Genomic DNA, 20,061 nt, shown 5'->3' with positions numbered 1-20,061 from the left:
AATGATCCTGCTCGCTGATTTTATGTCCAAAAATGGACTTTTGTGCCTGTCACTTCTCCACATAGTGCAACACCATTAAGGCTGAAAACCCTGCCATTGCCATAGAATGTTCTGGAGATTAACATGAGTCGTGGCTGCTTGGAAATAAGCTATTCCTTGCATTTTACTTACAGAGAATTACCTCCCAGCTCGTGGTTCTAGGCACAGCAGCGCCGCCATCGATGCCTCGCATTCGCGTTCACGAACTAACACAGGACGGTTCTGATGATTATAATGATGGTCATGCCCTCCCGAAATGGCATGACTAGCCTTTGTTCTCTCCTGCGTCACTCCTATTGTTAGGCATGACCAAACATAGGGAACCAGCGTTATGGGCATGACTAAAACACAGGGTTTTGTCATGCTCATAGTTATGGGCATGACTAAATTGGAAACCCTCTGTTTTAGTCATGCCCGACAAAAGAAGAGCGCCTTCGGAGGGCTCCATATTCTTGGGTGGAACCATAGGGCTCCAAAGGCGAATGGCCTGAGCTATTTCATCAGAAGAATAGGACTTTATTCTTACGAAAATATAATTTTTTGAAAAATGTTATCTCTGGAAATAGATGGTCATGCCCGGCATGACAAGCATGACCGCTAGCTACGCCACTGTATACGTCCTGGTGAAATAAAAAGTTAAGCAGTTTCGGGACATATTGGACAAAGAATATGGTATAGATAAATATAACAAAGAGTCGTGTTGTTGAAAAGTCTTGAAAATGCTCAGGGCCCTTATTTGCCCCTGGTCCTGGGTAGTGACGACTGTTTTTCAGTGCAATGCGTCTTCTGCTCTGTCTGAATTCTGCTGCCGAGAATTCTGCTTAAATTTTATCCTTCTTCCAAATTTCTATCTTATCATCTTTAATACTTTTTATCTTTTCATATCTTTAAACTCGACTGCTATGGCTACGAGCACTTAGTAGCACTCAACGGCTAGAATTTCTCTCTAAATGTACTAAGACGAAATTGTTCTCCCCTTTTCATGGTTTTGTCAGGGTCCAGTGCGAAGGCGCATTGAACTTGCCCAATCCTGCCCTTTGATCTTCTCCCCCAGATCCTTACGAATAACGGCGCGAAAGGCAAACGCTATTGCTTTTGGATGTTGTCTTTTCGACGGTTTCAAGAAGTTCATTTACTCAGAGATTCTCAGCTTGCAATAGCAGATGTTTTCTCGAAATATATGTCAAGATTCTTACTCATGTCTATAAAGAGTTGATGTGAAGCAAGTAAAGTGGATTGTTTTGAGCATGCAAATTATTACAAGCCATTTAGTAGGCCTAATACCGTGGTTCTGTTTGCAAAGCGATTATGATGGTTGTCCGGTCAAAACCTTTGAAATAGTTTAAAAATCTTCAACAATCGTATTTAAACCAAGTATTTATATGAAGCTAGATTGAACAGAGATGAAGAGAAAACGTATCGGAGTTCAGAATTCTTTAACAGCGCCGGCCGATCATGTCCATTCCAACGGTGGCCAAAATCGAATTTGTGATGCTCCAAACAAAAAAAGACTTTCGTTACCTTCCGGTGAATTAAAAATTTCAAAAGGATGCCTGTCTAATGGCCGATCAAGAAGGGGTTCAGATGTAGCAATAAGTAAAAAAATGATTGCAAATATGCTGAACTCTAAAATTTCCCCGATTGAAAAGCCTTCAGGTGCAAAAGGTAATCTGGTTGTCAAATGGAAACAATCTAAACCCGTTGCATCCACCCCTGAATTATACAAAAGCCTTCCTGTAGCTGACACAGTGAAAAGAACTATTTCCAAAAATACTGGATCTGGTAGCAACAGCGCTGAAAATGCTTTCTCTAGAAGCTTTATTGAAGACAGTATTTTATCCAACAATGATGGATCTTTTTTGAAAAATAAGTGCAACGAACCCACCAATATTGGATACTCGCCAAAAAATTTGTCTTTGGAAAAAGCAAACACAAATTCAAATAAAGCTTCATCAAAGTCTAAGATAGCAACTTCAGAGTCAAATTTAAAAAAAAATGCCCGTAGAGTTAAGTTCAAAATGCCAGAACTTAGTCCAAGAGAAACATTAGAATCAAAGGGTGATGAATGTTTCTCCCCAGTACTACAACGTGGTGGCTTAGGAAAATCATACCCAAAAAATGGCGAGCTTTTAGAAACAGAGAGTGGCAGTGACTGTGATAATGATCAGATAAATGAGAAAACACAACAAATTCTGGAGGGTGAGGTTGATTAACCCTTTTTCACTTTTCTAATTTCTATCTTATAACACTGGATATTTTCAGATTGACCTTAAATATTTGTTTGAATTTAAATTTTTCAAATAATGCATTATTTTATTTCAAACAGGAGTCATTGCATTTGTTGATGTCAGATCAAATCATGATAATAGGTCTGCTGGAGTTGGAAAGGTCCTTGAGAGACTTGGCGCCACAGTAAGTTTAGGTGTTTGGTGTTTGCCTGACTTTTGATTAGCTTTCATTTCGAAATTTTTTCAAGTAAATAATTCTTCATTTTGTATTTGCTTATAACCTACCAGCTCTGAGTCTATGATTAAGAATTAAGTAAGTTTGCTTCACTCTGAACCATATTTTTCCACTAGCAATGCACAATGCTGACCTAATTAAAAGGTTTGCATATATTGGTTAAAAGTTTTTTTTATGCTGTCAAGGATGTGTAATCTAAATTTTGAAATAATGTTTAACAGATATATGCTATATATGGAATTTGTTTGCATCTTTCAGGTTGTCAAGAAATTAATCCCAGAAATCACCCATGTGGTATGTTTTCTTTCTTTCTTGCTTAGTTGTATGTAATGATTTTGTTATGGTTTCAATTCAGGCTCACTATCATTTAATCAATTTGCCTTAAGAAAATGCAAAAAGGAGATGGAAATGTGTTAGCATGGATTGAATGTTCGTTCCAGATTTGGTAAGACAAGTGAGCTCCATGTTGGAAACTTCATTGACAAGTTAAGGAAAGACAATTATTAATAGATTTGTCTCTTTTAAATAGATGATAAAACATTGGTGATATATCAACAATACTCTTTCAAACGCTTTATTAAGCTAAAACACTTTCTTGTCCAGTGTATTGGGTAGAAAAGCACTTTGACATCTTTTTCTAAAGCATTTTACTCATATTGTGAAGTGATTTATTTATACTTATTTAATTAAATAACAGTTGAATAAATTGCAACATGGGATGGATCCATAATACTGGATGGATGCTAATGCAAGTTGGGAGTTTCTTATATGAAACCACACACAAGATCAGGTGTTAGTGTTTGGGTCAGGATCAGTATGTTAGTGGTGTGCTAGTGGATTAGTGCTTACTTGATTTATGACATTGAAGTGATTCTAGATACAAATTGGAAAGTATAAATAATAGACAACATTGTACATTGATAAAAAAAATTCAATAGGAATTGGAGCAGCACTGATCCTGCTACACTTTAATGTGCTTCAACATCACACTACTTGTAAAGCTTTTCATGCCACACTTATAGAAGCAAGAGACTAACCAAGGCTCAATCTGTTTTTTTGGAGAATTGCCAGAGACAAAAGGATGTCTTTTGGATTAGAATGCAAAATGATATTATGTATTTCTGCTATGAATTGACAGAAAAACTAACAACCTTAAAGTTTAATTTCATAAAATTAAAAAACCAATTGGCTTATACTTTGATATATACTTTCTTTTTTTCCATTTCAAGGTTTTCTCAAATGGCTTACAGAGCACACTTAATCATGTTGATAAGTACAATGCTCAATTTGTATCGGTTTTGTGGGTTGACAGCTGTATGAAAAGCAATTGCAGGGTAGATGAGCATCTTTATCCTGCCTCAAGGGTTGATGCGATCTCTCCTATGCCATTGATGCGGGGCAAGTCAAAGAGACTCAAGTCTATGCAACCAAAGCCATTTGAAAATGGTGTTGACAATTCTAGTAGGTTTTCTGTCATAACTTATTTCCAAATAATATTTTTGTATTTCCTTGCAGTTGAAATTCTTGAAAATTTGATTCAGTTCAGATTTTTACAGTTTGAACTTTATCTATTTTGTAAAAAAGTTGATGTACTTGCAAATTGATTTATCTTTTGATTCATTTGATTCCAGAGACTGAAAGCAAAAGAAAGAAGAGAAATTTACCAAAAGACAAGACCATGGACTCTCCTTTCGGTATGATGATACTAACATAATTTGCACATTATTTGCATTCCCCATTTTTCTTTATCTGATTTTATTCTAATGAGCCTCCTACAATTGACTTGGCATGTGTATACATTATCAATGTAAAACTTAAGTCATCAAGCTTCTTATAAGTTATTTGAAGGTAGAAAGTGGATGCTCACCTTTAATTTAACAGCATAGTAAGTCATTAGTGCTTTGGTGGTTGATAGCTACTATAGCAATCTTATCAATGCAGGTCAGTAGAGTACAGAAAGAAAACTAAGTATTTTTTGATAAATTTACTAAGTATATTCATTAATAGATTCATTAAGGCATGAGAAATAGCAAGTTTTTTAAAAGATTAATTCTGCAATACTATCAAAAAAGCATTTCCTTACTGGTTCAAGTGAAAAGATTTCCTTACTGGTTCCTTTATGTCATCTTGATATTATAACTTTAAAGCTTTTTTAAATCTGATATCAATTTTCAAGATTTCAATGATATTATAAATAGTTTATGTTTCTTGTGTACATTTAAAAATAATTTGCATCAAAATATTTCCTACATCCCAAGTATTTTGGCTTGATGTATTTGCAGAATCAATTTTGTTGATTTAAAATATGTTCAATTCAGTCTCATGCAGTTTCTTTTGTCTATACAATAGCAGTTTTTCGTGCTTATGTAGATAGTTTTCAAAACTGCTAGATGGAACGAGGATCGTGCTTTACCAATGATCTGAAACATGTCACTAGTAAACATTTCACCTTAGGACTCCATTGGTAACATTCTCAATAGGCAAGCAGCACTGATTGGTCAACCTCAACCAACAGTAATGTGCTTATGTTTCTGATTGGCTTATTTCAATCCACAACTAGGTATATATATTTCCTAGCGTAGAGTTTTAGATTTAAGCTCTGATGTTTTAAACTCTGAAGCGTGTCAGATGAAGAGCTTTAGTTTACTCACATGTTTGCTTTTTTCAAAGCCATTTTCAAATTTTGTACCACCAAAAGATTGTTTCCAGTTTCTTTCTGATTTGTCATTTAGTGTTACCCTTAATTGTTTTGATGTATTCCAAAATATCAATGATATGTGACAAAACAATCCATCTCGTCTGAATCCAAAAAAGTTCTGAGTTCTAGTGTTGTGCAATGCTACTTTGATAGAATAACAACCACGTGTACTGTTTTTCTTTACGGTATGTTTATTTTCTCTTTCTAGCTTATATTTCATTGGAAGATATAGAAATGAAAGATCTTTCTAAAAAGGTCAGCAGAATGATGTCTATTTCAAGACAATTATTGTCATATTCTCAATTATTTTTCAATGGGTATAATCAAACAAATCATTATGGAAAATACTAAAACAATGCATAGCTTCTGTTAAAAGTTCAAATTAATTTGGAGACAGCATTGGAAAATTTTGCTTTTTTGTTCTTTCTATTACTTCAACAGTTAGCTCTCCCTTGTTATGCAAATTTCCATGTTGGTCTGTGAAATTTTTTTCTTTTTTTGATATAGTTATAAAACGCATTTTAGTTTTTTCTTGATTTCTAGCTTATGTTCGTTTATGTTTCCAGATGAAAGATCATGATGCCCATTTTTATTCGCCGATTTCCACGGGGAGTCCGTTTTTCAATCAGGTGATGAAGAAGCTTTCTGAAAAAAGAGGTAAAACTCTGGTTTTATAAATTTTGTTGAAACTCAATTTTTGTTTTTGTTGTACCGTAGTCTGGAGAAAAGTAAAAGGCGCAGAAATGAAAGCATCTAGTTGATAAAATTTTTTTTAAAATTCACATTGTTTCTATATTGAGAAGGCGTGGCTTAACATCCTTTTAAAACTAACGTTGGTGTTCCACGAATTTTGACAGTGATCTTGGTGAACATTCTTCAATTAATGAGTATTTACAAAAAATTAACAAGGCAGCTTCCTTCCGCTCTCATTCTTCGTTTTTGTTAGCATCATTAGGAGAGTCTCCAGAGTGTACAAGGAATCGTACAAGTGCGAAGAAAGAAACTTTGCCGCTCGAACTGGGAAATGAAGAGCAAGCCACGAAGAATAAAGAAGATCAATATGCAGACGATAATGTTTTTAATGTCGATTCGTGTGCTGGCTTTGAAAAAATCCCATACATGCAAGATTTTGAACCAGCATCTGCGGAAAGACAAGCAGCCTGTCGGAAAATTTACAGTGAAGGAGCAGCAGCAACGGACAGTAGCAAACCTTGTGAACCAGAAGAAGAGGAAGACTGGCCTACACCCTTAGATTGTGAACCTATGGACTTGGCTCCCAAACTGGATAGGGCAACGGAGGTATCTGCTGACGAAATGGAAGAAGACGGTGATACCCATGGACTAAATTACCATGCTACTAAAAAAGCGACTGAAGATTTTGTAGGGAATTCGAAAAATTTAGATGTCTGCAGCTATTCTAAACCAATAAGGAAGAAAAAGAAATTGTTATCTAAAAGTCAGATGTTGACATCAATCTTGAATTCTTCAAGTAGAAATAATGGAGAGAAGGCTTTAGATGGTGCAGTGACCAGTTGTGAGTATTAACTATCAAATCATACCATAATTGTAATTAGAATAAATACGCATGGTAGTTTATGAATCAATTGTTACATCTTCGTTACTATATGGCATTTCTTTGCTTGCTAAATTTTTTTTAAAACCAAAATTTACAGCTAGTAATAGGGATATGTCGATCTAAATTTAGATTATCTTTTGCCATTGGCTTGATGTGAGAGTTGAAGTGACACTATCAACACACATTGAGGAGTATATTTTAAATATCCCTTAAGTATAAGAAGCTGCCTTCCCAGCACATATAATCATTGGTCCAGCGAAGAAGAAGTGGTAATGAATGTTATTATTTCTTCTTATTTTAGAAAAACTCCATTTAATTTCTTTTTACGCACTTAGAGGCTTCCAATCTTTTAACAACTATAAATCAATGTTTGCTCTTAGCTGAAAGATTTGATAATCAGCAGAGAGAAAAGAAAACACCAACAAAGCGAAAAAGACAGCAAGAAATATCTCCAAGAAAAAGGCAGAAAGGAAACAAAGAAATAAGCAGTAACAAAAATGAATTTTTTGATGAAGAGGTACAAATAGACATGAATGAGAATGCTGTGCAAATGGATACAGATGCCGATAACGATGACAGGCAATCTGAAGTTGATGAAGCAAATTCTGGGGACAATGTAGAAGGGCGTAAGAATTCTGAAAAGGAAAGCTATAATGGAAAGAAGAAAAGAGTAAGCTCCGAGTTCTCAATTTGCTATTCATTAGGTATTTGTAGCAATTTTTATTGCGTTGTAACATTGCCCGAGTGAAGCATAATTGCTGGAAAAGGATCTCTTCCCCATGTTTTTTCCTTGCAGATAGATTTTTCTAGTGAATCAATTGCAAAACTGCGCACTCAACAAATTTGATGTCATATAATCATTAAATGATTGTTTTCGTTTTCATAGCCTAAAGGATGCTTGGTCATGACCAGTTTGCATTCCAGGTAAGTTTGAATAATTTTCTCAGATAATTTTTCTTTAAAATGAGTGAATATCATTTGATTGCTTTATGGTAAGCGTAAGAGGCATTGAAAAACAAAATTTCACTTTTTTGCCCATATACCCATCATTTGCCCATTTAGTTTTGGTGTCTTAATAGGAAGAAGGACATAGTAGGAGACGATGAGAAACAAATCTTCACTCTACTGATTTCGTCACAAAGAAATTCTCTATCTAAACTTCACGATTTTCTATCTTTACTTTAGAGTATGTAAAGAAATTTGGACTTTACGTATTCTAAATTTAGTTTTGATCTCCGTTGTGTTGCGAGATGGACGCGTTGTCAAATTTTAGTAAATTGCTGACAGCGCTTATGTATGTTGTAGCATGGTATTTTAGATAGGAAAAAGTTCAAAGACAACACGATCAAAATAACGGTCTAATAAGTGTATAGAGAACAGAACGACGTCCTGCAAGAAAATATGAATTATGTTCTATCTTTATACCAAACATGGTATAGAGTGCATGTCCAAAAAGTTAGTGATACATAAAACAGTATTAGATAAAATGTGTATTAATAAAATTAATTGTTTGGATAGAAAGGAGATTCAAAATTTTGGCCCATCTAAGGTTAGTAATGATTGAGCCTGACGACAAGAAAAAGTTGTATTCATAAATTTAAAGTATTGCAGATGCCAGCGTTGCAACGTTTTATTGAAAGAAAGAGCTGCTAGATTTTTTATAGACGAGATTCAGTAGAAGCCATCAAGGAAATATTCAGTTTGAATTGAAGTAAGCTTGCAATTTTTTTTCAGTCAACAAGATTTCATTCGAAATGCTGTTAAAACTCTTGGCTCCTTTGTGATCTCCAAAACTGTGAATTCGTCTACAACCCACGTAATTTCTGGAAGTGGAAGAAGAACACTGAACATATTAAATGGAATCGCGCATGGATGCTGGATTCTGTCTCCAAACTGGGTAGGTAATTATGTAACCTCGTCTAGTCTTTTCTTTGTTATATTAAGATGATAATGTTTTATCCGCATTAGGCCTAAAACTTAAAGTCTCTTGCGCAACGGGCATGTTTAGCGGCAGCTGTCTTTTGAGAAATTGTAGCAAATAAGAAACACCGTAATACGCCGAGAATAAACAACAATGAATACACGTAAATCAGTACAGGCTTATATTTCGCCCCGGCATACGGGGCTTCATCAGAGCAAAAGCTAACGGGCTAAAAATTTACACATTTAAAAGAGGCGGTGGTGGTGTCGGGTGGGCTGATGTGGAATGGTGTGAATGCAGCGCAGTGGTGGAGGAGGGAAGGGTGGCGAATGAGAGAGGGTGGGTGGTGGTGGTGGAATGAAAATTTTATGGGGATGAAGTACTATAATATGAAATAATGATAATGTTGCTGTAAGGTTAACGATCAGTGGCTCTGTTCATGCCGTTCGGTGTGAGAGTGTTTGCCAGGCCAATGAGGTATTGCTCTTTGGCTCGTCGAACACTCTCTCGTTTGTCATTGAGTTGCAGTAATGGTGTTACAGTAAGGTCATTGATGGTATGTTCTGGGCTACAGAAGTGCTCTGCAACACCAGATTTGTCTACTTTTTTGTTGATAATGTTTCGTCGGTGTTCGTTAAATCTGTCTTTCAGTCGTCTGCTTGTTTGTCCGATGTATTGGCAGTTCTTGTGTCCGTTAGTGAAAAAGCGTTTCCACTGTAATGCGTAAAGAACGTTAGTAGAGTTGCAGTCCAGTCTTTATTTTATGTCGTAGTTTTTGTCAGTGTTAGTAAAGTTAAAACAAGTAGTACTGTCTGTGATGTGTTGGCATGTATGCAGTTACGTCGCGAGTGACATTTGTTAGTGCCTGTAGGATTACTAAATTGACTGTGTTTTGTATTTCCATGCAGTACGATATTACAGTGCCGTCGGAACGAAATTCATATTGGGGGGGGGGGGGCGCCCATTGTTTCCCTTCTTATTCAGTACACTGTTATAAAAGAAACATACTACAGCTTGACAATTATTGGGGGGCTACAGCCCCCCCGGTTCCGACGGGCCTGTATTAGGCCGGTTCTTCGCAAATATCACATGAAACAGCAGCGATCACGCCGAAACCAAATGACCCCCTATAGAGAAGGCCTATTTACCATGACTCAATGCCTTTAAATGAAAATAATAATTGTCACTTCACAGATCAACTGCTCATATGATGAAGGCCATTGGTTGAATGAAGAAGGTTTTGAACTGGTGGACGTCTTCCAAACAGCTATGGTAAGCTACTTTCATTCAGGGAGACAACCCAATTTTGCGTTTATGACTGTACATGCAACAACTTTGTAAACTTTTAGCAAGATCTTCAAAATATGGCACGAAGTTTGTGTTGCTCTTGGTCAGCTTTTTCCAGCCTTTGTTCAAAATTTTCCTTGAATGATAAGCTATTTTGTGGTGATTTTTTCAGTAATAAGGGTATATATTTGAATTGATCAATTTCTTTATGATTTTTGTTAGCATGGTGTAGGGTGGACTACCTTTAAAATGTATTGCAACCTGAAGGTTCCCTGTGTACCTAGGAAGATTCCCTGTGTATGAATGGTTTGCTCTTTCTAATAAGCATACTTTATACGCTTCATTTGGTTAGAAATGAACATCAAGGCTTTTTAACATTACCTTGCCAAACTTACCATTAGATAAAAATGTTGCTATTGATATAGGTGTTGATAACGGAGCATATTGTTTTACACAGTGTACACTAACTACTGACAACAGTGGAAACGGCCCTGGTACTTTCATTTCATTTTCTTGGCCTTTTGGTGTTGCATCTTTCTTCCTTGTCCAATTTCAAAATGTTTTATTTTGTTAGTATTTGCTCATTTTTGTGACTTGAAATTAAATTTTCATTGCATCTCAAGACGCATTGACTGTTCCAAGAAAAGTGGATCCTGTTTCCAGTTGTCAAATAATGTTTTTATGTTTTGCAGAAAAATCGGTGCTCTCGATTAGCAACAGGAAGAAGCTTATCGAGTGTGCTATTCGAAAACGAAGATCCCTTTTACATCGCTGAGGACACTGTCCCACCTAAAGCTGAGATTATAAAACTGATACGAAAATGTGGTGGCCAGGTATTATATTGTTATGTGTGGTTTTCTACTGACAGGGCAACTGTACTCTCTATCTTTATTTTGCACTTCTTTACCCGTTTACAGTAAACCCCCCCCCCCTCCCAATAATCGTTTTCTCAATTCTTCCAAACAAATTGTTTTAAATGTTGATTTAAAGGTACTAGAGTTAAAAAATACTGGATAATTGTGTAAGTGCTCCATTACTTATAAGAGGTCTTGCAGCTAAGCAGACTGCTTCTAGCAAATAAAGAATATTCATATTAAAAAAACTAATGTTCCGTGTAAAAAATTGGACCTTATCTTTGCTTTGAGACGCCAGTGCAGAATACGAGAAAGTACCTAACTGAATTGAGAAAATTGTTGCCGCTACATGAAGTATTGTTTTTTCATAAATATTGTTTGCTTCGTTGTGATGTTTTAAATTTCCCCTCATATGCAACATGCTGATAGTCACTCTCTTGGCGTCTCAAATGTCCTTAGCAACATATAATTCGTCTTGTTTTATGTTTTAAGGTAACATCAAATGTTTCGAAGGCAAAAATATGCATCGGGAAGCATCAACAAACAGAATTACATTGCGTTGAAGAGAAATGGCTTCTTGGTGAATACCTTCACAATTTCTAGTACAAATATCGTAATATCAGTATTGTATTATACCAGTAAACTAGTTCACAACGCCTTTATCTTTTAAAGGCGTCATGAACTAGTTTTTGTATTCCTGAATTTCTATTCATTTTTGTATAAAATTTGTAATTGTTTTCCTGAATTTCTATTTCTAGGAAGCAATCCAGTTTTAATTTCTTTTCTTCTTCTATCATATCCGCCCATAAAATGTTTAACCCACAACAAAATCTAGCCCCTTGTAATGTAAGAGTTATCAACACGTCCAAACACTGCAGACACTTCAGCAATCAAATTAAATGTACCTTGCTAATTATTTTAATCATTTTTACCGTATCTATTACCATACTGAATCACTAAGGTTATAAAAATGCGCCACAATATATTTCAGCTTTCTTTTTTATGTACAATGCCTACCAAGTACTTGGAACAGCCAGCATTTTTTATCTTTCATTCCTTTTCCGAATAAAAATTACTACTTCCGCCGCCTTCCCCCAAGAACAATGTTGATAATTTAGAGAAATGTCATAAAAGAAACGCTAAAGAAAATGCTTCCTTAAATCCTAACCCGTTTCATAGTAAACCAACATTGTTCCGTAGGGGAGAGGCGGATGTTTGATTTCGTCTTTGGAAACTGACGTCAGTGTTCCAAAGACTTTTGGCAGGCGTTGTATATTCTCTGCCTCTTGAAAAATTCATTACTTTTGTACATATCTTAAGTCATTTTCTTTGAAATCCAAAACAATGGTATATTTTCTGTTTCAATTTTCTGTCTAGCTAGCGATTGGTTCTTTTCATGGCTACCTAGTGACAATCGCAATCCATTTCTTTCCAAGTCAATCATACAGTTTTTTTATGCTGTATAGCGAAAAATTTAACGATGGTTTATTGATTTTGACAGTAAACATCTGCGCATAGAAATTGAACGTCCGTGTTTGCTGTGGAATTTTCAAGTCTTTATTTTTCATCCAATCTCAATATGTCAATTCATAGTTGCGTAAGAATAGTCGGCTCTCAAAATGCTAAATGGTTGAAAACTAGATATGAGAATTTACACTGAATGTAATCGACTTTCACATATATCAGTTAGATCTCAAATAATATTTTTCTAAAGTAAACTCTGTTTTAAACATTGTCTTATTTTCTAAAATTTTTTGTTTTGATAGAGCTGATATTTAGAGAACCTATCGCCATACGAAATATTCTTCTTTTACTCATTCCTAAACAGAGCTTTACTGTATAAGAATTTTTCTATCGAATTCTACAGTGCTCTCGCAAATGCTATTTTGTTACTCATGGTTCTGTTGATCGTTTTCAGACTGCATCATGAACACAGAAGTCCTTAGCACAGATGACTACATTATCGAGAAGCTGGGGAACACTTAGTCAGGATTATCACCCGGTATGTTTAGCTTGACGCCAATTATTCATTGTTTTTTTTATTTTCCAAAGAGCATTTGATAATGACACAAAATTTTTGTATTGATTTACCACCAAGTTCCATAATTTTATAATCCACCAAAGGAAATAAGGCCATGTCATTGGTACTGAAATGATGATTGATAACGTTGTTTCTAACGGAACGAAATTTTTATTTTTATGCATGTGTTTACCTGTATTCTACCCACATTTTAAACATTAAGAAAAGGTATTTGTAGCGTGGAGGGATCTAGTGTCATAAAAGTTATTGATTAACTATATTGATTAAATTGACTGAAACTTTTTTATCCCCAAGACTAGCATTTCAATCTAATTCATTGATGACCAGCAATTCTTTATAACCTACGTAGACAACTGATTGTACAGCTACATATCTAACAAAAATTGTCGTGCAGTGTTTTAACGTGCTTTTCTGTTCATTTACGATTAACTGACGAGATGAATATAAAGATTTTGTGAAGGTTTTCGGAGGTTTTCGTTACCAGCGTCTTGTCGCCACAGCGAGTGTCTTATCTATACACCTAAACCCGTTAATTGAAGCGGCCTACGGTTGTGACGTCCAGTGACGCATCCGTCTGTTTATATTCCTATTTTGACTTCTTTCCCATTGACGTAACAATTTAAAATGGTTTGCTCGATGTTCTTTCGCCGTGTTTGTATGTGCTGAGTGCCTAAATATTTGTTGGTTTTTAGAAGAATTGCGCCTCTTTGTAGTGGGCTATTTTTGCTGCTTTTTGAGTGATTTTTCTTTTCTGATTGATGACGGGTGGAAAAACATCGTTGCGTGTATGATCAATCATTGCGTGATATTTCTGCATTTGTTAAACGCGTTGTGACTTGATGTCTTTCCTCGGATAATTTCCCAATATTCGCTCGAATTTGGCAAAGCCACCGCTAAAAGCAAGATGGCTTGACAATTCCAGAGTACATTGTTTCCGGGAAAGTTGCTGAATTTATAAGTATTATGAGAAACGCTTAAATATTGCTGTGTTTTCATACTCTGAACATTTCAGCTCTTTCAATAAACACAGTAGTGTCTGCATCACAGTTCCTACCAAAGCATTTAAAGTTACGTATGATAGTTTGCATTCCTTGGGCAAAATGATGTTTGTTTTTCAAAGTACTCTTGAAAAGACCACGCCCTCTTGAACGCCGGAAAACGCCCCTTTTAGAAAATACTTGCTTATTTCTACTAAATTTTTATAAACAGTCTGGTTCAGAGAAGACATCAATAACTATAAAAATAGATAAAATTAGCTGGAGAGTAATAAAACACCAATCTAGCCAAGTTAGAAAATACATCATATCATTAAATAAGATAAAACACCTAGAAAAGAACAAAAATGGCTTCCAGTCAAGAAGAACTGCTACTACATACATAGGAGTAAACTATCCAAAGTTGCGTTAGAGTAAACCTTCAAAAAAAATTTTCTAGCCTATTATTGCAAAAAAGTGGGTGGGCTATAGCCCCTGCTAGCCCAATAGTTGCACGGTGCCTGCCTCTGATATAATAACGTTTTGAACAAAATCAGGAATTCGCAACAAATATTGATACAACCAATGTAGATTTGCATTTGAATTACTACTACTAAAACGTCACACGCAGTTAATACTGCACGACGCGTCTCACAATGCCACGCCAGTTCTTTCTGTCCTGTGTCAGTTCAGATAATCTATTCAATGTTTGTGCTTCTTTTGAGAGATCCAGTTAAATTCCAATGCTGGCCAGATCTTGCCTTACTGTCTGCATCCAGGTCGTCGTTGGTCTTCCTTGTGGCCGTTTTACTTTCCTGAGATATTCTTTAAGAGATTTGAATTAGGCCAGTAGAAATAATCATTTCTTGATTAGCTTTTTGACTAATCATTTTCCTCAAAATCTTCAAGGCGTTGATAGTCTAAAATTAGAAACAGACTTCTCCCTCCACACCTTGAGAATATCAAGACTTAAACATAGCGTCGTTTTCATATTGCGAGTCTCTATTACAGAGACCTTTTGTTATCTGAGATTTCTAATATCTTCTACTAGGCATTTGAACGACAAACACCAGAAAATATTGTGTTGCCCTGTCTATTTTTGGGGGTTTTTACACCTGTCTCTGCATGTGTGGTGAAGTGTTTTATTTTATATTCATGTTTAATATCCGATGCTGCAAATGACTCGATCAGGACAAGATATCCATTCAATTGGGAAATGTTATCGAATTTTAATGATGTATAGCAGAGTTTTTCAACGTGGATATTTCTCCAATTTCACTTTATTGGTCTAAAAATTGAAAAAAACTGATCATTATCTGCAAATAATTTGCCCTGCTGTGCAGTCAAAGTAAATGCAATACTCTACCATATCATACCTTCACTTTGTGTGTGTTTTTTTATTTATCTTATTCAAGAAACTTCAAAGAGAACGACTTTATATTGTGAATATATGGCACAGAGTTTAATTTTTTTAACATGTTCTACTGGTAGTGTGCCTCGTGGTTTTTTCAATGAAAAAATTTGGATAAAAAATTGATCGAAAAACGCTGGTGTATGAGAGAACCTTTCTCTGAGTGAGCAATCCTGGAAGGGATTTTGTGAATAAGGAACTCATGTGTCTCATTAAAAGTCAGTGTTTCAAGATAACCAGAGTAAAGAATTCGTTTACCGGCGAGGGAAGCTCAAAAGCAGAGTTTAAGAGCTTGAATTGTTGCTTTGTTACTTAGCTTTTTTCAATTAGCTACAGTTTCGATTTGATTCTCTCTCGATATGACATCATTTTACTAGGGTGCCGACATTAAGTATAAGAAATTTCCATTCGTATATAAACCATCGTGTCATTGGCATGGCTTGCCAAACCATGAAGCATTAATAGCTACTGGTACTGGTTTTCAATATGACGTGGAGATCGTTATTGCCATGTAAATGCCACAAAGCGAGTTGAATACAAATTAAGTGGCTAATTGTTTTGCTTCTTGAAAATCATTTTTAGCGACCAGGTTTGTCAAACAATGCTGGTTTGCATGGTTTGGAGGAACCTGACAACTGTTTAAATATTTTTAAAATGGTAATCAGGGTGTTAAGTGCTGCTAGCATGTAATTTCTTTTGGGTTTCTTTATCCTTTTGGCCAATCCTCTTCGACAGGTAGAACGTTGTGAGACACAGAATCCGAGGGGCAAATCAATCCCTGAAAATTTGTGCACATCTGGTAGAAATCCTATTCTGACCTGAAATTTTCTGAAAATCTTGTACTTTTTTTGCAAGAGTGAATTGTCCCTAGACAGGGACCGCGCTTAGTTGAAGGAGGCAGAGGGCCATTGCCATAGCGCTAATCAGTATGGTATACTGTTTATAATTTGTATCCAAACTCTTCCTACTCTATGTCCCCGTCACTTTGAAGTTCAAAACCTTAAGGTCCTTGTGGCTATCTCACTCCAGAGAGTTTCCACAAGATTAAGAATCTAGTAAGATTATCACAAGAGCAAAAAAGATAACTAAACCTTCTCTGGTATTTTTACTTTCACAACCAGTGACAACGAATACGTCAAAGGCCTCTAACTTCAAAGCGTGTTATTACCAGCAAGTTGTACTTTTAAGACCTCTTTTGGAGAAGCTGCTCAGCTTCAAGCCCGGGTCATTCTGACATAGCAACAGTCTTTTGTTTAATCTTGCATGTGGCATGTTTTTGTTTAATACTTTGGATAGACATTCCATCTAGATATTGTAGGTATCAATTATTAATACTAATTTGCACAGCCGTTTATGCACTGGATTATTAAGGAGTTGCTACTTTTCCGATGCAAAGTCTTCAAACCATGAGAATAGCATATGTTGTTATCATGACGGGTGCCGTCCTCTTGCCATATTTTATACGTATGCTCAAGTCGTTTCATCGTCATTTCCTAAAGGATTTCCTACCTTTGCAACAATCCCAGGAAGGAATAAATATGTTGATGTAAATTGCTTGAATTCCACCAAAGAGTAAAATTTATCAAAATATACAGGGAAATCTAGCTAGCTTTTGATGAATTCGCATTAAGGTAAACAGGGGGATTAATGAATTTCTGAATGGAGGGGCAAGCCAAAATGAGCATAAGGGGCTAGTCAAACGCTATTGACATTAAAAAAGATCAAATTTTCATTACAAAAGTATTAGGGTACATGTCCTCTCTTATCTATCTGCGTTCTTGATTACCCTGAATGTCAATCATTTCAATGAAAAATCTTCGTATTTGCGTTTCATAATATGTTCGTCGGCCCTATTAATCATAATTTGTTCTCAACTTTCAATCCGCTACATTTCTAACTTCGCATAATTTTGCTAGATCTTAGCAAGAATTAAGAAAGCATGGTCAATCATACGGATTCAAGTGCACATTTACTGACTAAGCATTAGATAACGAAGCTTCTAGAATTTCAGTCACGTGAAAAATTCACAATGAGTATAAACTAAAAACTTGATATCATAGACTTCACCCTTACCACTCTTATGAATTAAGCAACTAGCTCAATAGTTTGTATATATTCACACACGATATTTTGAACAACGTGAAAGATACTAATCATTGTTAAAAAACCACATGTTGTTGTGCTTGCAATCTATTTCCATCAGTAACATGCTCAGTAAATGCTATAAGAACATAGCTAAAAGTACATTTGTCTCAACGTGAAAACAGTTAAATCGCCAGCATATCAGTTTAGATTTAAAAAGGGGTGCAGTATAAGGCCAGCTACTCTTGCTACCAGAGCCTCTGTGAAAGAGATGGTCGCTTCATTTTGTAAATAGATTTTTTGAGTTGTGATTTAAAGAAAAGGTCAACCTATGCAGTCTCTGGTTAAAATTTTGTTATTACCACATACAACATATTCATAAGACTCTTTTACTGAAGCGATGGCGCCTAGGGTAAGGGCCAGCATATAGTCTTTGCATAGGGGGTCAAAGCATGATAATAGAAAAATTTTCACAATTTATACACTGTTGAATTTATAAAAGAGTAAAAATATGTCTATCTAAAAGACATATTGGGCTTTCTCTGGATCCTTCAGCTAAAGTTTCTTTTATAGATAATTTCTTCATCGTTTTGTCTCGTAATTTTGCCGTCTTAACTTGATGAAATTCACAGTGAAGATGCAGTGCGGCAAATGTTTGAGGCTTGAGACAAAGAGGAGATGTGAAGTATAAAGACAAAGCTTGGTATCGGATACGATTCATAGGCAGGCTCACTTGAAATAGGGTTTTGGACAGTTAAAGAGCGACAGCTAGAGCAATCGTGCGACTATTTTTTATATTTTAACTGACTAATTGTCCTAAACAACAGTAACAAAATAAACATGTCAAGCTTATAATTATAATGAATTAGTATGTTAGGTTCCAGGGTTCCACACCTATTACTCATTGAGATGTAAGCCAGCTAGGTAACCAGGTTGCCTAACCAGGTAAATGAAGTAGCTGTTTGGTTGGAAGCTTGGTCGACAGCATGGTGTAGTGGGGGTAGCAAAGCAAATCCCCTTACTTGCCTACTCTAAGCCGTTCTACTCAAGTGATGTTACCGCGTTCGTTTTTGCGACTGGTTGGCCAGAAGGCAAGCATTAGCTCAGCAGTCAAGCGGTCAACTATCTGAGCATTATGCAATCCTGCACAAAAATGTGCAGCCATCCAAAAGGGATGAGAGAGAGAGAGAGAGAGAGAAAATGAAAGTATCTTGACAAATAACAAAAAGTAACCGCCCTTCCGCAGAACACGAAAATTGCCCTTTGCGTCAAAGGCACGCATCTGTGTTGCATATGTACCTACGTATCAGTGAGTTAATAGTGCTTTTGAATTCCACAGGACAACACATGGCTTTTACACCCTCGGTCCATTCGATGTGACACCAACATCAGGATTCGAAGAGTCTATCAGAAGACGGGTGACAAGGCTGAGAACATTGCAAGAAAAGAGTTGTGCTAAGTTGTGCTACAGAAGAACTGATGCAGAAAAGAGATCGTCAGCTAGCTATCCTTACTATGGCACACTTGACGAAGAAACTCGTAAGCTTGTAAATAGCTTCCATCGCAATCTTTATTTAATTGATTCATATCATGTATTTTAAACTGAATTTTTATTAATAAATTTGTTCTCTATCTATTTCGTGAAATCTTTAAGGTAGTTTTTCTGACAGCCGGTTCGAATTGCTCAATATGTTCATCTTCTTTTGATGAAAAGAAAAGTTTCCCGGTCAAAACTTTGCTCTGACTTAAATCATTATTATTATTGCCATCAGTATCATTGTGGGGCTTCTCAAAAGATACATAAAGTGTAGATCTCACTCAAATAAGGAAGTGCACATTTGGTATGATTAGCTTGCTTCATTAACAGATATTTTCTTTGTTAAGAATTATTGCAAATTTTCTGCTTGAAAAAAATACAATGCAATGATAAATGTTTAAAGCTGAAAGGGAGATTCTTCGGGAGATGTCAATAATTTGTTTCGACAAGTAGAATAAGTGGTTTACAAAGCGTTTTTTCACTCTTTGGAGGTAATACCACAATCATCATCATCATCATTAACATCAGAATTTCGTTTAAATGTTTAAGGAGAATTACCCTTCAGCAATAGTTTATTTGCAAGTGGCCCTCTACGGGTAACTTACAATATGAATCATTGATTTGTAACGAAAGCCTTACATACCTAATTACAATTGTTTCTACATTTTTAAAAAAAACCAAATAGGACGAAGCATGAATACAAATAAGAATGCAGAATAACAAAACAATATCATATACAGCATTTGAGGAAATTTTTGATACCACAGTGTATCAGCTAGTTGCATTTTCAGCCTACGGTGTATTATGTTTGGTTTGCTTTTGCAAATTTCTCGCCAAAGACAGTAATTTGTTGCAAAACATGGGCTTATCAACTAGATAACTTTGACCGCACAAAAATTGTTTTTCATGATGGCGTCAATTTAAGATATTTCTAGGTATGCATTTGAGAATGGCACCCGCAGATTTCTGTGAAGTAAAAATTAGATTTGATAAATCTGCGTATGTTCTTGTTTACAATTATCTTATTTTATTTAGTAATATCTCTAACATGATGTGGATCAACTTAAAACATGATTTAACCATTGTATGTACTGTATATAACGTCTATTTTTAATAGAAAAGAAAGATAATTTCCTAGCATAGAGTTTTCGACCTACATACATGTTCTGACGTTTTAT

At 35.6% G+C, this 20,061-nt stretch overlaps 1 protein-coding gene across 1 annotated transcript; it reads left to right on the top strand.

Moving 5' to 3' along the window:
* Window positions 1-884: 884 nt before the first annotated feature.
* On the top strand, window positions 885-18,978 carry LOC135687600 (uncharacterized). The gene is made up of 16 exons (XM_065204196.2): window positions 885-2,238; window positions 2,366-2,451; window positions 2,761-2,796; window positions 3,732-3,963; window positions 4,134-4,196; window positions 5,409-5,455; window positions 5,767-5,857; window positions 6,147-6,734; window positions 7,157-7,446; window positions 7,663-7,700; window positions 8,511-8,673; window positions 9,892-9,969; window positions 10,677-10,817; window positions 11,331-11,418; window positions 12,757-12,840; window positions 18,686-18,978. The coding sequence occupies exons 1-15, from the start codon at window positions 1,443-1,445 to the stop codon at window positions 12,822-12,824; spliced, it is 2,805 nt and encodes a 934-aa protein (XP_065060268.2). The 5' UTR covers window positions 885-1,442; the 3' UTR covers window positions 12,825-12,840; window positions 18,686-18,978.
* The last annotated feature ends 1,083 nt before the right edge of the window (window positions 18,979-20,061 follow it).

The sequence above is a fragment of the Rhopilema esculentum genome, chromosome 20 (assembly GCF_057945365.1).
Source record: "Rhopilema esculentum isolate cy_ngs chromosome 20, ASM5794536v1, whole genome shotgun sequence".
Classification (NCBI taxonomy): Eukaryota; Metazoa; Cnidaria; class Scyphozoa; order Rhizostomeae; family Rhizostomatidae; genus Rhopilema; species Rhopilema esculentum.
Note: the sequence above shows the minus strand (reverse complement) of the source record. Positions and strands in the feature narration are given on the sequence as shown.